Genomic DNA, 15,811 nt, shown 5'->3' on the forward strand with positions numbered 1-15,811 from the left:
CTGTCCATATAATTTCTTTCTATTTTTAGTAGAGATGGGGTCTTGCTCTTGCTCTTGCTCTTGCTCAGGCTGGTCTCGAACTCCTGAGCTCAAACAATCTGCCTGCCTCAGCCTCCCAGAGTGCTAGGATTACAGGCGTGAGCCACCGCGCCCGGCCACAAATTAAATTCTTGATTATTTAACAGTCTGTTAATTTATTTTCTTTCATGAATTCAGGAAGTTTTGTTTTTTTTTTTAAAGAGATGGGGTCTTGCTATGTTGCCCAGGCTGGAGGGCAGTAGCTATTTACAGGTGCAACCATAGCACACTATAGCCCCAAACTCCTGGGCTCAAGCAATCCTCCTGCCTCAGCCTCTTGAGTAGCTGGGACTACAGGGATGCACCACCACACTCAGCTCTCAGTTCAGGAGTTTTATTGCACAAATGTGACAGATATAAAAAGATTCATTACAACTCATCGTCATGCTCCTTCACTGAATCTATCCTGGAGGAAATGGTTACTATCTTCATAAGAAGAGAAAACAATAAATTAGAAACCGCTTAAATTTTTGTGGATAATTAACTTTTGCAAAACTATGTTAATAAAAAATACTGGACAGGATGAAGAAACTGCTTTCAATTTTTAGCTTTTGATATAATAGCAAACAATATAGCAGCATGGTTAAGAGCTCCAAGTTTGACCCAGATCCCTAGATTTGAATCCTAATTCTACCAATGCCTAAATTTATGACCTTGGGCAAATTATTTAACCTCAATATGTGTTAGTCTCCTTACCTATAAAATGGACATTATAACAGCACTTACTTTACAGAGTATAAGAATTAAATGAGTGACTATGTATAGTGCTTAGAACAGTACCTGGCCCAACAAGTGGTATATAAATGTTAGCTGCTATTATGAATATTAATAGTTCAAGGAAATCTGCTCAGTAAAAGATTTGAAATGTGTTAGAAATATCCTCTGAAATAAAAGCATATTCACTTTACAAACAGAAAAGTATATATAATGAACAATGCTATGAAATAGTAAGATGAGATCCATAATCAAGAAACTTCTCAATATGTACTAGTTCTTTAAAGATTAATATAAACTCAATAAGTATACAACCTTTACAAACAATACTTCCCTATATACCTTACAGGAATGATAATTTAATCCTATTTTCACTATAGAAACTGTGAAGTTTCGTGTGTGGCTTCAACTGCGATGGTAAATAAGCAGGCCATTATCCTGAGGCTCTCTCTACTTTGAGTTCCTCCGTGACAAACCCCAATATAACTTAGTATGTAAGAAAAATGAAACCAAACTTGGGAGTATATTTTTTGTAAGAAATAGGTGGCTTTCAGCCAATCACAAACAGCTGAGCTAATCACAGGCAGCCAACTGATCAGATCATGCCCAAATAAGGCAAAAGCCTCATCACACCAAGCCCAAATAAGGCAAACATATAGCTATAGGCAATCTAAAGATTTCTCTACTTTGCTTCATTCAACCTATAAAAGCTTGTTGCTCATGCTGCTGGGTAGAGTCCTCTGAATCTCTTCTGGTTCTAAGTGCCGCCCATTTGTGAATCATTCTTTGCTCAAATAAACTGTTAATTAATTTGTCTAAAGTTTTTCTTTTGGCAGAATTATGGAGGGCTTTTGAGGAATTCAGTGATACCAACCTTCCTTTCTTAGAGTTGGGTAAAATGGGTTTAAAATATACTTTCCTATATGATTCCATTTACATGAAATAGGAAAATCTATAGAAGCAGAAAATACATAGTAGTTGCCTTGGGCTGGGGGAGAGGGGCAATGGGAAGTGACTATTAATGGTTATGGAGTTTCTTTTTAGGGGTGATAAAATGTTTTAAAACTGGATTGTGGTGATGGTAGCACAACTCTGTGAATACACCAAAAGCACTGAACTGCATACTTTAAATGGGTGAATTATATGGTATGCAAATTACATCTCAATAAGGCTGTTTTTTAAAAAGTACTTTCCTTCATATTAGTATTAGTATTTTCAATTAACTAGAATAACACATTTTAGAAATAACTGGATAGCAATGTAATTTAAGCATTGGCCAAGCACGGTCCTCTTGTACTGACTTATTTTGTGCCAACTGAAAGAAAAAGACAAACGTATTCCAAGATCTTATACTGATCAAACTAGGATATTATCAAAAGTATTCAAAAATCAGCTGTGGGTCAGGACAAGGAGATGTGACAGTTAAGCAAAGAAGACTGCAAAGAAATTCCAGAAAGAGAACGGTCAGAGGATGAGTAAATTGCATTCTCTGACTCCTATCTTTGGAGTGAAGGAAGACAGCCAGTGAAACAGTCTTCTGGCACTTCCAGAGACTGCTGAGACTGGGTTCTGCTTTTCAACTCCACCCTGAATGAAAAGCTACGGTGCCTGGAACAGCCAGAAAACCCAGAGTGGTGTACTAAGAGCTCATTCCACTGCATCAACCGTCTTTGCAGGAAAGGTATACGTACATCTTCAGTCCTGCCCTTTAAACACTCCCCTTATACCTATGACTTAAAAATTATAGGATTAGGTTGGACAGAGGTGGTATTAGTGGCAAGAAAGATATCAGGGTCTACACCTCTTATCTGAAATCCTTGGGGCAAGGTATGCTTGGAATTCAGAATTTTTCAGATTTAAGAACAGTAAGATAAAACATATATATAACATAGCACTGCCAGCTGGGTCTGGACAAGCATCCCATAATCAAATACATCCATATTCATTCCTGCAATAAAACATTTGAATACTTACACTAAATGGCATAAAGACCATAATGAGGCCCATGTCAGTTGAGATCAGGTTTTGCTGCCAAACTGGTTATGAAAAATTTAATGTGTAGCCTTTGTGGATTTTAGAATTGCATACCAGGGACAGTAGGCCCGTACTGGTTTTCTCACTTTTACCAATGCAACCTCTAGTAAATGGACCTCTTACAGTATAAGAGGCTGACTATCCAAGGTTAGGAAGGAAATCAGAAACTCCGGAGATGGCTGAAAGGCACAGGCTTTGTCAGTGGCTTGGATTTCCTAATCAAGGTTACCCCATTGCATTAAGTGACCCCATTGACAAGTTTTATTAAACAATTCATGTATCTTCAAACAGAATAATATCTTCAAGCTAACTGAATAATGACACTAAATTTTACTCCAGGTGGAGTTAGCCAAATATAAAAGACATATCTGAATCTCTCCTACAAAATAAAGGAAGAATAAATACTTACTTTGCGTAACATATGCACCAAAAAGAATCCACATGGAAGCAATAAGTGACCCAAACATCAACATGAAACCAATGAAAAGCCAAACTCGAGCACCTGTGTGGAGAAGAGGTTTTATGATTTTTCTCATTTTTTGCAGCTCCAAAATGTCTTAGGAATCCCTAACACTAGAAACACTATGAACCTACTGTACATATCAAAGATAGTCACATATTTATATAAATCTGCTGTAAGTTAACTGAATCATGATTTTTTAAAAAAACTAACAAAAACTAAAAGGGGTTAACCATACCTGGAAAGGGAAGTTATCCTTTTACTGACTAGAGAATCTCATACCCTAACTAAAAAATTACCCTGTTATCAAAGAATTGTTCCATTAAAAGTAGCAAATAGATTTCACATAGCCATTACCACATAAGAATGAGAGACTTCAAATGAATAAGGACCAATATGTTCCTTTTTAATCAGCGGTAAGTTTCTAAAATCACACCATTACTCAATACGGTGCAAATGGCAGCCATTCTTCAGGAGTATATTGAGGCTTCATAGCTGAGGTAGCCAACCTGTACCACATACCCTTGAAAGTTCAGTCAGAAGCATCTCTTCAACTCTCTATTGCATGAAATTATGGAATCCCAATAACATAATCATCTGAACGCAAGTTTTTAGGAAACATATTTTTTAGGAAAGCTGGTTAACACTTGTGCCAGACCCTATACACAAGTATTATTGACAGCCCATCACCCTGCAGAAGGGGAACAAAGTTCCACTGAAGTGAAAATAAAATCCTAGCCAATTTCCGTAACAGAAAATTAAATTTGCCTTAATTGCAAATATTCTGTTACTAAGTGAACAGAAATTCATATATTTTACACACAAGGGAAAAGCACTGATCAAACACAGAGTGAGACTCTGTCTCAAAAAGAAAATCCTTTTAATTATTGTCCATCATTTTCTTTATAGATGTCCATACACATTAAACTTTTTAATAGAATTAAACAAGAAAAAAATCTCTCTTGAAAAATAAATATGCTTTTGTTTAACAAAAAATAAAATAACATTTTCCCTTTTTTGCTTTGGCTACAAGGAAGCTCTGAGTTAAGGTTAATGAACAATTAAAAGCATCCATCTTGTCCAAGATTCTAAGAACAATGATATTTTTTTCTACCTAGTTTCTGTTCCTTTTTATATTAATAGCTTTGTTATTTAACTGTTTCATTTATAGTATGTTTATTATTTTGATGATATTTTCCTATAAATTTCTCTGGGAATTAAATGGAGATGGTTCACAAACAAACCACTTAGGTAGTATGAAAGCTTAAAGTAGCAATGTCTGAGCATGCCTATAAAACAGTTTGCCCTGAATTTTTGAAGCACTAGACAAAACTTGCACTATATGCACCACATGTAAATATAAACTGCATTGTGGATTTTAACTGAGTAGGGAATAATCATGGAACAAAATGTAACAATCACTTGGTAAGGGTAAAAAGTATGGGCTTTGGAATCAGAGAGATCAAAGCTAAACACAAGTTCTACCTGTAAGCTAAAAAACTTTAGATAAGTTACAATAAAATGCTCTATAAAAAATAGATAATATTAATAGTAACATAATCCACAGTAATGTCTGTGGATTTTTTTTAAGAGCAAGGTCTTGTTCTACCACCAAGGCTAAGGTACAATGGTGCAATCATAGCTCACTGCAACCTCAGACTCCTGGGCTCAAGCCATCCTCCTTCCTCAGCCTCCTGAGTAGCTGAGACTACAAGCACACGCAACTATGCCCAGATAATTTTTTTTTAATTTTTTAGAGATGGGGTCTCACTATGTTTCCCAGGCTAGTCTCGATCTCCTGAGTTCAAGCGATTCTCCTGCCTCAGCCTCCAGAGTCGCTGGGATTACAGTTGCGAACCACCATGCCTAGCATGTCTGTGGAATATTCTTTAAAGAAAAACAAGTAAATTATTGTGTGCTCTACCACAACACTCTCATTTGGTAATACATACTACTTTCATATTCTTTGCCTCCCCTCATTCCTGACATTACTGCTGAGGTTGGGCCACAGGACAGACTAAAAAGTGAGCTCACATGTACACATGCATGTTGTACGTGCACACACAGAATGCACTTTTTTTTTCTTTTTTTTGAGACAGAGTCTCACTCTGTTGCCCAGGCTAGAGTGCCCTGGCATCAGCCGAGCTCACAGCAACTCCAAACTCCTGGGCTCAAGTGATCTTCCTGCCTCAGCCTCCCAAGTAGCTGGGACTACAGGTACACGCCACCAAGCCCAGATAATTTTTTCTATTTTTAGTTGCTCGGCTAATTTATTTTTTCTATGTTTTTAGTAGAGATGGGATCTTGCTCTTGCTCAGGCTGGTCTTGAACTCCTGACCTGAAGCGATATTCCTGCCTCAATCTCCCAGAGTGCTAGGATTACAGGTGTGAGCCACTGCGCCCAGACCAGAATGCACTTTTAACTTAGACTCACCTATCATTTGTCACCATTTTCTCCTCCCGTACTTTTAACTTAGACTTATCTACCATTTGTCATCATACCCTTCTCCCTAATTCTCCACGGATTCCAGTAGAAGTGAGATTATAAAATCTACATCAGCATTTAAAGCATCAGGTAGAAAAGAAAGCTAGGCTCTTCACAGCTCCTTTATTTGGTTTATAAGGTTATGAATTTACTGTATTTTCCCATTTATATATAGTTGTAAAAAAGGCAAAACTACAGTGATAGAAAGCAGATCAGTGCTGGCCAGGAGGTGAGGAAATGGGGATTAGCTAAAAGAGGAGGAAACTTTTGGGGGTAATGGAAATGTTCTATATTACGACTGTGGTTGCAGTTACAGAACTGTACACATTTGTTAAAACTCAAACTGTACACTTTAAATTGGTGAATTTTGGCAGGGCACGGTGGCTCACACCTGTAATCCTGGCACTCTGGGAGGCTGAGGTGGGTGGATCATTTGAGCTCAGGAGTTCGAGACTACCCTGAGCAAGAGCAAGATCCCATCTCTACTAAAAAAATAGAAAGAAATTATATGGACATCTAAAAATATATATAAACAAAATTAGCCGGGCATGGTGGAGCATGCCTGTAGTCCCAGCAACTCGGGAGGCTGAGGCAGGAGGATTGCTTGAGCCCCGGAGTTTCAGGTTGCTGTGAGCTAGGCTGATGCCACGGCACTCTAGCCTGGGCAACAGAGAGAGACTCTGTCTCAAAAAAAATAAAAAATTGGTGAATTTTATTGTACATACATTATACTCAATCAAGCTAATGAAAAGAAAAAAATATATAGGGTACTAAACCAGATAAAGAGACCATATGGTTCTCGAAAGGAAACAAGTACAGCACAGTGGCTAAGAGCATGGAGCCAGACTGTCGGTGTTCAATCCTAGCTCCACCACTTACTTGCTCTGTGACTTTGGACAAACATTAAAGCTCTACCTTAGCTCCTTCATCTAGAAATGGAGACAATAAGAGCACTCACTTCTTATGATAATTAAATGAGTTAATATGTGTAAAACACTCAGGACAGCTTCTGGGACACACTAAGCATCCTATAAGGATTTGATATTATTATTTATTTATTTTTTAAAATATGGAACGCTTCACGAATTTGCGTGTCATCCTTGTGCAGGGGCCATGCTAATCTTCTCTGTATCGTTCCAATTTTAGTATATGTGTTGCCGAGGCGAGCAATTTGCTATTATTTTTAATCATCCTTCAAAATTCCTCTCCCACCTACTCCAAATTTCTGACCATAACCACAAATCACACTCCCTGGTCCTTGAAGGTTGAAAATAGGACTCCTTGCTCTGTACCTTTTACAAAGGGAACTGAAATTCCACTGAAAACAAACCTCTGGATTCTAACAGAATGTGTTATAACTTGAATAAAAGAAAAATACTATTGGATGACAATTCAAAAGAATTCAAACTCCAAAAATAAAGTGCAGATAAACAGCATGTTTCTTCTAAACAATTGTGTTGTAGGTGACCAGAATTAAATGTGAAAACACTGCAGTCCTAGTTTTGACTCCCTAATGTGTTCACTGCTTTGGTGTTAAAAATCATAAAAGTAACATTATTGCTTAATAATTAGGATAAAAATAAATCCATCATTAGCACTGGAAGAGTAACCTGGAGTCCAAGATCTGCTGATTTTGAACAGTAACATTTTATTTATACTGTGGGCAGTATAACATAACAAAAATAGTAACTTCTGGCAGTAACTTTCTTAGGGGTTTGAAAAACACTAAATTTTGTTTTAAGTTATTAAAAAATATTTTATAGAATCATTACACGTTCTGAATAAAGACCCATAACAGAGGCTTTGTTTTTCCTGATGATAAATTTCTATTTTGTCTACATATATTAACAGCTCAAAGTGCCTTTACCTGTTCTTCCTAAACAGCCGCTTTCATAGCTGTCACCTCTCACCTGAGCATTGGATACAGCATTTATCCTAGAACAATACAAAATCATCTAATGAGTTTTATGGTGTTAAAATACTCAGGTATTTACATATCACTTACAAGGGAAACAGATTATTTCTTATCTAACATCAATATCTGAATAACTAAACATAATCTTTTAACCTAAATGCTAATGGATAGAAATGTTATATTAGTATTATTTTCCTAAAGTACACTCAGAAAACACATTTTTTTAATTTAAATAATTTTTCCTTATTTATTTTTTTATTATATTAAAAAAGCCTACAACATCCGATCTTTTTTTTTTTAATTTTTTAAATCTTTATTTCTTTTTTTGTTTTTGTCTTTATTACTCTCTTTTCTTTTTTTTTTTTTCCAAAAACAGTTTTGTGGGAACAACACCCGATATTCCCAGGTGGTCTCCCATCCAAGTGCAAGCCAAGCCTGACCCTGCTTAGCTTCCAAGATCAGGCGCATTCGGTGTGGTATGGCCGTAGACAGAAAATATTTATTTCAAGAAATTGCTATATCACTTGTCTCCAGAGGTTATAAAAGAAGAAACAATTTTCTGATTCCTTTGACTATTTTACATTTACACATGAATGACTCAGTGTTGGTTATACCATTTTAAGGTTTTCATTATAATCAAGAGTTAAATAGTTTCTCTTTGTGTTAAAAGTGATTTTCTCTGACCCATTTCTTAAACTCAGAAAAAATTTAGTCTATGCATAATAAATAGGCCCACTTTATTCAGCTTCTCCTTCCATTTTTATTAGAGCAAGGTGCATTAATTAGTAGCAGGAATTGCGTTTTCTTAGCAGCCTGAATGGATTTAAGTAATTCCATTTTCCATAATATAACCTTTTTTTAAACTCCTGGTAGTATTAAGAAAATTATGTAATCTTAATGTTTAATGTACTTTTTAATTGCTAAAAGACATTCATAAAAAGCTTCCAAACTTTTATGAAGTGAGGTAATTGATAAATCTGAAAATAATTTAATAAAAAACAAAATCCACAAACCAATCTCATTTGAGGCTAATCTTGCCTTACCCCCATATATTGGCAAACACAGTCAAAGAGCACATTTAAAAAACATAATACTCCATGGTAAAAGTTTAGTGTATTACAACACTCAGAGTTGATTCACTACTAAAAAAATGTAAAAATGTAACATATTTCATTAAATCTAAGATGCTATCAATTTTAAGATACACCATTATTTTTTAATACTGACAAGAAAGAAAAATGTTAATTATAATGCTAAGACTGACTGTAAAATATATCCTAATATTCAGAGATATTAATATGTGAAAAAGTATATCTTGGAACTGACAAAATATATTAATTGATCAGTTTAACAAATACAAGAAGAAAGATCACATGATAATCTTTGTAGATGATAAGATATTTGACTAAATTCCATACCTATTTTTGGTAAAAGACAAAAACAAAGAACACTTAATAAAATGGGAATATATATTTATACTGTTAAAGAAGAGTCTATCAATTAAATTAAAAAGTTACTCAAGAAAGCACTGAACATTAAAGGAAAAATATTTTTAGAAAAATAATCTTTTTTTGTTTGTTTCTTTTTTTTTTTTTTTTTTTAGACAGAGTCTCGCTTTGTTGCCCAGGCTAGAATGAGTGCTGTGGCATCAGCCTAGCTCACAGCAACCTCAGACTCCTCGGCTTAAGCGATCCTACTGCCTCAGCCTCCCGAGTAGCTGGGACTACAGGCATGCGCCACTATGCCCGGCTAATTTTTTCTATATAGATGTTTAGTTGGCCATATAATTTCTTTCTATTTTTAGTAGAGACGGGGTCTTGCTCTTGCTGAGGCTGGTCTCGAATTCCTCACCTCAAGCGATCCACCCACCTCGGCCTCCCAGAGTGCTAGGATTACAGGCGGGAGCCACCGCGCCCGGCCAGAAAAATAATCTTGAATTGAGAATTACCTTGATACTTACATGAAGAAAGCCAATGTGGAAAACACGCCACATGTGTGAAAGGCATGGTTCAACTGTTCTGGCTTAGGATATACCACAGCTGCATCAATCATTATCCACCAGCCTGTAAAAAACTTAAGAACCGGCCAAAGTCATTGAAACACTGAAACTCTTGTTAGTATAATACTTGCTCTTTAACATTCCTTTTTTTCCTACAGATATATAAATGGAACATAAAATATTTCTACTTTAAGTTTTAATTGCTGAAATATAAAAAATAAGAATTCCTTGTTTACTTATTCTTTATAGCAGATGAGGTGAACATAATCAAATCTGTGTAAGATTCTGAAGTTCTGCCCTCAGGGCACATTGAAAAATTTATTATTTGGGAATGGATTATTTGCTTCTTTCATCCACCATTACTATATGCAGCAGAAACTCTCTTAACTAACCTCCAATGTGACTAACTCTCTGATTTCCTGATGTGCTTTATTGTCTCTGTGGAGAACATTCTCTTTTAATATGCCCAGGCATTTTGCTCCCACAAATGAGTTGTATACTTACCAAGAGTCAGTTGTCACATTTCCAAAGCAATTTAGGCTTGCTATAGTTTTAATTATGTAATTTAATTACATATTGTACAACTGAACATGAGTTTATAAAATGTAATATTTCTATGTAAACTAAGCTGAACAGACTTAAAGTATACAAGTTGCTAAAGAATTTCTTAGATAAATTAAGTGTAGGTGAGATGACCATAAAGCACAAGAAAAACACAAACATCTAAAAGAATTCTACATGCAGAGTTCTTCACAATTATCTTTCATTCCTGCTCTGCTTGATATCATTTTGTTTCACTTTTCTATTGGACTTCGGGTATAGAACTATATGCACATTGAAAGAGAGGAATTTTTAAAACGTAAGATACTTTTTTTTTTTTTTTTGAGACAGAGTCTCACTCTGTCGCCCAGGCTAGAGTGCAGTGGCGTTAGCCTAGTTCAAGCAACCTCAAACTCCTGGGCTCAAGAAATCCTCCTGCCTCAGCTTCCCAAGTAGCTCAGAGTACAGGTGTGTGCCACCATGTCCCACTAATTTTTTCTATTTTCAGTTGCCCATCTAATTTTTTTCTATTTTTAGTAGAGATGGGGTCTCACTCTTGCTCAGGCTGGTCTTGAACTCCTGACCTCAAGTGATCCTCCCACTTAGTCCTCCCAGGGTGCTAGGATTACACGTATGAGCCACCACACCCAGCCAACATACTGAAATTTGCTTCAAAAAAAAAAAGGCAACAGGAGCCAGGCACAGTAGTGTGCACCTGTAGGTACACGGGTACCTACCATCAAGGGGAGGTGGGAGAGAGGACCTTTATACCATTCTCTCTACTTTTGTTTGTATATACCTATCATTTTCAATAACAAAAAGTTATGAAAAACTGGAAAGAAAAGCGATAGTTCTCTCCACAAATTTCTTCCTTTTACATCCTCCCCGGTGCTGCAGCTGGGGAAACACATGGTATGTCTTCCCTAGAGCAGCTGCAGGGCTTCAGGTCTAATGCAGCCAGCCTAAGGTTGTCACTTTTGCCTACACATCCTGAGCTACAATGAGTCAAAACAATAATTTCTGGTTACATCAAATTCTGAGCCTTTGAGAATCTTAAACTACTTATATACATTGTATCATTAAGTTAAAAATGCTACTGCCTATAATAATTGCATTAGTACTGGAACTGAAGAAAAGATATTAAATTCAACAAATTTACAATGTCAAACCCAGAGCCTACCACACATTGTTAGTATCTAGAACTCTGACAACCACCTATACAAAATAGCAATGCAATAAAGAGCTTTGGAAGGGTATACACAGTTCAAAGGAATCAACATTAATTTCCAAGGCAAAACATAAGGCATATATGTCACCCATCAGGCTCTCTCACTTACCAATATACCTGCCACCACAGAGGCCACAGCATTTCTTCTCTCACTCCAGTCAATACATTCACATTCTGGCCAACGAAAATTATCTAGGAAGCCTGCCATTTTTACTCTTTAAGCATGGATTTTTCATCAAATACTGTATCCTACAAACAAAAAGACAAAAACTGATCAACCTTTTTAAAAAGCAAAATATCTTACTCCTTTCTTAAAACTTTAAACACAAATTTACTTTAGCTCAGAAGTTTGAGACCAGCCTGAGCCTACTAGAGTTAAGAAGAAAAAATTCAATACTTCAACAAGTACCGATTGAAATGTATATAGAACTGTACTAGGACACAGGGGAGCTTCCTCTTTGCCAAACGAACACTGTGGTTTTAAAATGTCTAAATTCTTTGACACTTCTCCCATGGAGAGGCAGATCTATGTACCTCCCCTTGAATTTGGGTCAACAATAAAGACTGGTTGACCAATAGAGTAGAGGAAGTGAGGCTATGTAACTTCTGCAACTTCTAAGGTTAGGTCACAGAAGGCAATGCAGCTTCTGCCTGGTTTTCTAGATCACGAACAGCTAGAGTCCTGAGTCACTATGTAAACAAATCCAAGGCTAACATGGTGTGAGGAGACCACGTGTAGGTATTCTGTCCCACAGTTCCAGTTGAGGTCCCACATCAACTGCCAGACATGTGATTAAAGACACTTTTAGGTGATTGCTGTCCTAGCTACAGTATCGCCCCCAAACTTTAAGCCTTCTCAAATGAGGTGCCAGATATAGAGTGCAGGGATATGTCATCCTGGCTGTGCCCTTTCCAAATTCCTGATCCACAGAATCCAATAAGCATAATAAAAATGGCTGTTTTAAGCCACTGGGTTTGGAAGTTATAGATATCTATTGGCAGCACAGGTATCTATTGGCAGCAATAGATAACTGGAAGAAGAAGAGAAATGTGCATAAAGAATGATAAAAGTGTATCATACTTATGGGAATTTTTAAAAATAAAGAGATTATGTCCACATGGGATGATTCAGAACGACCATAAATCCTAGAAAGAAAAAAAAAAACTATTTGAAAGCACCAGAGTACTGAAAAGCAGGCAGAAAACTGAAGGGGACTTGACCCTTGAAAGAAAATTTAATAAGTGAGATGCACTTTTATACAACTTTTCCCTGAGGAACCCCCACTCCCTGCCCAGGGAATCTCCTTGGCACAGAGTGGATAAAACTCAAGCAAAAAGCCACAGTCTTACTGGCTTGAGATGTCAGAGGATAGAGTTCAGGACTATCAGAGCAGCTGGAAACTGAGGGGTGGAAAGCTTAGAAAGGGGTAAATCACAAAAGAGAGTCCTAAATACTTTAATATAAACTCCTGGCCAGGTGCAGTAGCTCATGCCTGTAATCCTAGCACTCTGGGAGGCCAAGGCGGGAGGATAGCTTGAGCTCAGAAGTTCGAAACCAGCCTGAGCAAGAGCAAGACCCTGTCTCTACTAAAAACAGAAAAAATTAGCCAGGCATGGTGGTGCTCGCCTATAGTCCCAGCTACTCAGGAGGCTGAGGCAGGAGGATTGCTTGAGCCCAAGAGTTTGAGGTTGCTACGAGCTAGGCTGATGCCATGGCACTCGTGCGGACAACAGAGACTCTGTCTCAAGAAAGAAAGACAGAAAGAAAGACAGACAGAAAGAAAGACAGGAAAAAAAAAATATATATATATACATATAAACTCCCCTTAAATATATGGCTAACCCATTAAAAGCACACGCATGGAGGAGTCTCCAAGGAACCCAGCAGAAAAAAGTAGCTGGGAGGCTAAAAGACTGAGCAGAGATTTTAGCAGCTGTGCACTGCAAGGGAGACATTTTAGAGTATGAGTTCCACCAAGTCAGAGAGGATCAGTAAACACTTTGGGGATATACTCTAACAAAGTACAAAACCAAGTCTCCACAATTTCAGGATGATCAGCCAATATTTTAACTGCCTAGTATAACAAAAAGCAATGCTCTTCAGATGAAGATAAGTGAATCTGGAATCTTATAATACATTATTCACAATGTCTAATGTATAATTTAAAAATTACTGGACATGCCAAGAAGCAGGATGATGTGATCCATTTTTAAGGAGGAAAAAGAACTAGAAAGAGACCCCAAAATTACTCAGATATTGAAATTAGGAGAAAAGGACTTTAAAGCAGCCATTATAATCACATTCAAGGAGTTATAGGAAAACATGGTCAAAATAATTGAAAGAATGGAGAATCTCAGTAGAAAAAGAGAAATAATTTTTAAAAGAAAGAAATGTAAATTCTAGAAGTGAAAATTATAATATTTGAATTTAAAAGTTAACTAAATGGGCTTAATAGCAGCTTAGAGGCAGTAGAAAAAAAGGACAATAAACTTAAAGATCAAAAGAAATTATCCAATCTAGAGAACAGAAATTTAAAAAAAAAAAGATTGAGAGGAAAGAATGAACAGATCCTCTGTGGCCTAAGGAACAATAGTAAGTGGCCTAATATATGTGTAACTGGGGTCTCAGAAAAAGAAGAGACAGAATGAGGAAGAAAAAAACATTTGAATAAATAATGGCTAAAAATCTCTCAAATTTGGTGAAAAATGTTACAGCCAAATCCAAGTAGTTTACCCCAAAGAGGCTAAATAGAAAGAAAACATCATAAACTGCAGAAAACCAGAAATAAAGAGAAACTCTTGAAGCAGCCTTATGGGGGAAAAAAATCAACACATTAAATACAGCAGAAGAACAAGATGAATGATGGCTGACTTCTCACCAGAAACAATGGAGGCCAGAAGACAACAGAATGACAATTTTAAAAAATGCTTTAAGGCTGGGCAAACTGGCTCACACCTGTAATCCCAGCACTTTGGGAGGCTGAGGGGGGAGGATCACTTGAGGTCAGGAGTTTGAGAACAGCCTGAGTAACAAAGCGAGACTTCTGTCTCTACCAAAAAAAATTTAGCCAGGCATGGTGGCACGCAACTGTAGTCCTACTTACTCAGAAGACTGAGGCAGGAGGACTGCTTGGCCCAGGAGTTGAGGTTGCAGTGAGCTACGATCACACCACTGCTTTTTATTCTGAACCACAGAGCAAGACCTTGTCTCAAAAAACAAAATAAAACAAAACAAAACAAAAAAAACCCCAAATTCTATAGCCAGCAAAAATATTCTTCAAAAATGAGGGTGACAGCAATTCTACTCCTATCTACTTACCCAAGATAAATGAAAACATCTACACAAAAACTTGTACATACATGTTCATAGCCACATTACTGATAGCCAAGGAAAGGAAGCAAGCCAATATAAATCAAGAGATGGATAAATACAATACAATATATCCAAACAATGGAACACAAATTCACCAATAAAAAGGAATGGAGTACTAATAGATGTTACTACCTGGAAGACCTTCAAAAACATGCTAAGTAAAAAGCAAAAGACCACGTATTATATTACCCTATTTACATGAAACGTCCAGAATAGGCAAATCTATAGACAGAAAGTAGATAATGGTTGCCTAGGGATGGGTAAGAGGAAGATAGGGAGCGACTACAAAAAGGCACAAGATTTTAAAATTAGATTGTGGCAATAACTGCACTACTCTGTAAATACACTAAAAATCATTGAACTGTACACTTAAAACAGGTAAATGTTACAGTGTATATATCTCAATAAAGCTTTTTTTAAAAATGAGAGTAAAATAAAGGTACTTTCAAGTAAACCAAAACTGTGATAATTCATCACCAGATTTGCACTAAAAGAAATGCTAAAGGGAATTCTTCAGGCTGAAAGGAAATGATATCAGATGAAACTCAGATCTACAGGAAGGAATGAACAGTAGCAAAAATGTTCAATATGTAGATAAATATAAAAGACTAACATTTTCCTCTCTTTATTTAAAAGACAATCATTTAAAGCAAAAATTACAACATTGTAGACGATGTCCACAAAGATAAATTTATTTCTAAACAGTATGTCAGTTACATTTTCAAATAATATGCTTAAATACAGTTTTAAGTGAGATATCTTTAAATTTAAAGTAATGGGTCCAATTGTTAATCTGAAAAGAGTAAAATAAATAAAAAAGTACTAGGAGACAATATTTGCCAAACAAATATCTGGCAAAGGACTTACATCTAGAATATATAAAAAACTCCTGGCCAGGCACGGTGCCTCATGCCTGTAATCCTAACACTCTGGGAGGCTGAGGCAGAAGGATCGATTGAGGTCAGGAGTTTCAGACCAGCCTGTG

General features: G+C 36.5%; 1 protein-coding gene and 1 non-coding gene across 2 annotated transcripts in view; both read right to left on the bottom strand.

Annotated features, from left to right (window-relative positions):
- TMEM50B (transmembrane protein 50B) overlaps window positions 1-15,811 on the bottom strand; it is a 41,639-nt gene that overhangs the window by 5,332 nt on the left and 20,496 nt on the right. Inside the window, exons 2-5 of the mRNA XM_045540572.1 lie at window positions 11,563-11,702; window positions 9,647-9,759; window positions 7,639-7,706; window positions 3,236-3,328 (exon numbers count right to left, since the gene is read on the bottom strand). Of these exons, the coding sequence (XP_045396528.1) occupies window positions 3,236-3,328; window positions 7,639-7,706; window positions 9,647-9,759; window positions 11,563-11,661 (373 nt within the window). The 5' untranslated portion in view covers window positions 11,662-11,702. The remainder of the gene's footprint in view (window positions 1-3,235; window positions 3,329-7,638; window positions 7,707-9,646; window positions 9,760-11,562; window positions 11,703-15,811) is intronic.
- LOC123631080 lies at window positions 6,835-6,941 on the bottom strand. Its single transcript, XR_006732957.1, has one exon. It is a non-coding gene; the product is annotated as a U6 spliceosomal RNA (small nuclear RNA).

This window comes from Lemur catta, chromosome 1, assembly GCF_020740605.2.
Source record: "Lemur catta isolate mLemCat1 chromosome 1, mLemCat1.pri, whole genome shotgun sequence".
Lineage (NCBI taxonomy): Eukaryota > Metazoa > Chordata > Mammalia > Primates > Lemuridae > Lemur > Lemur catta.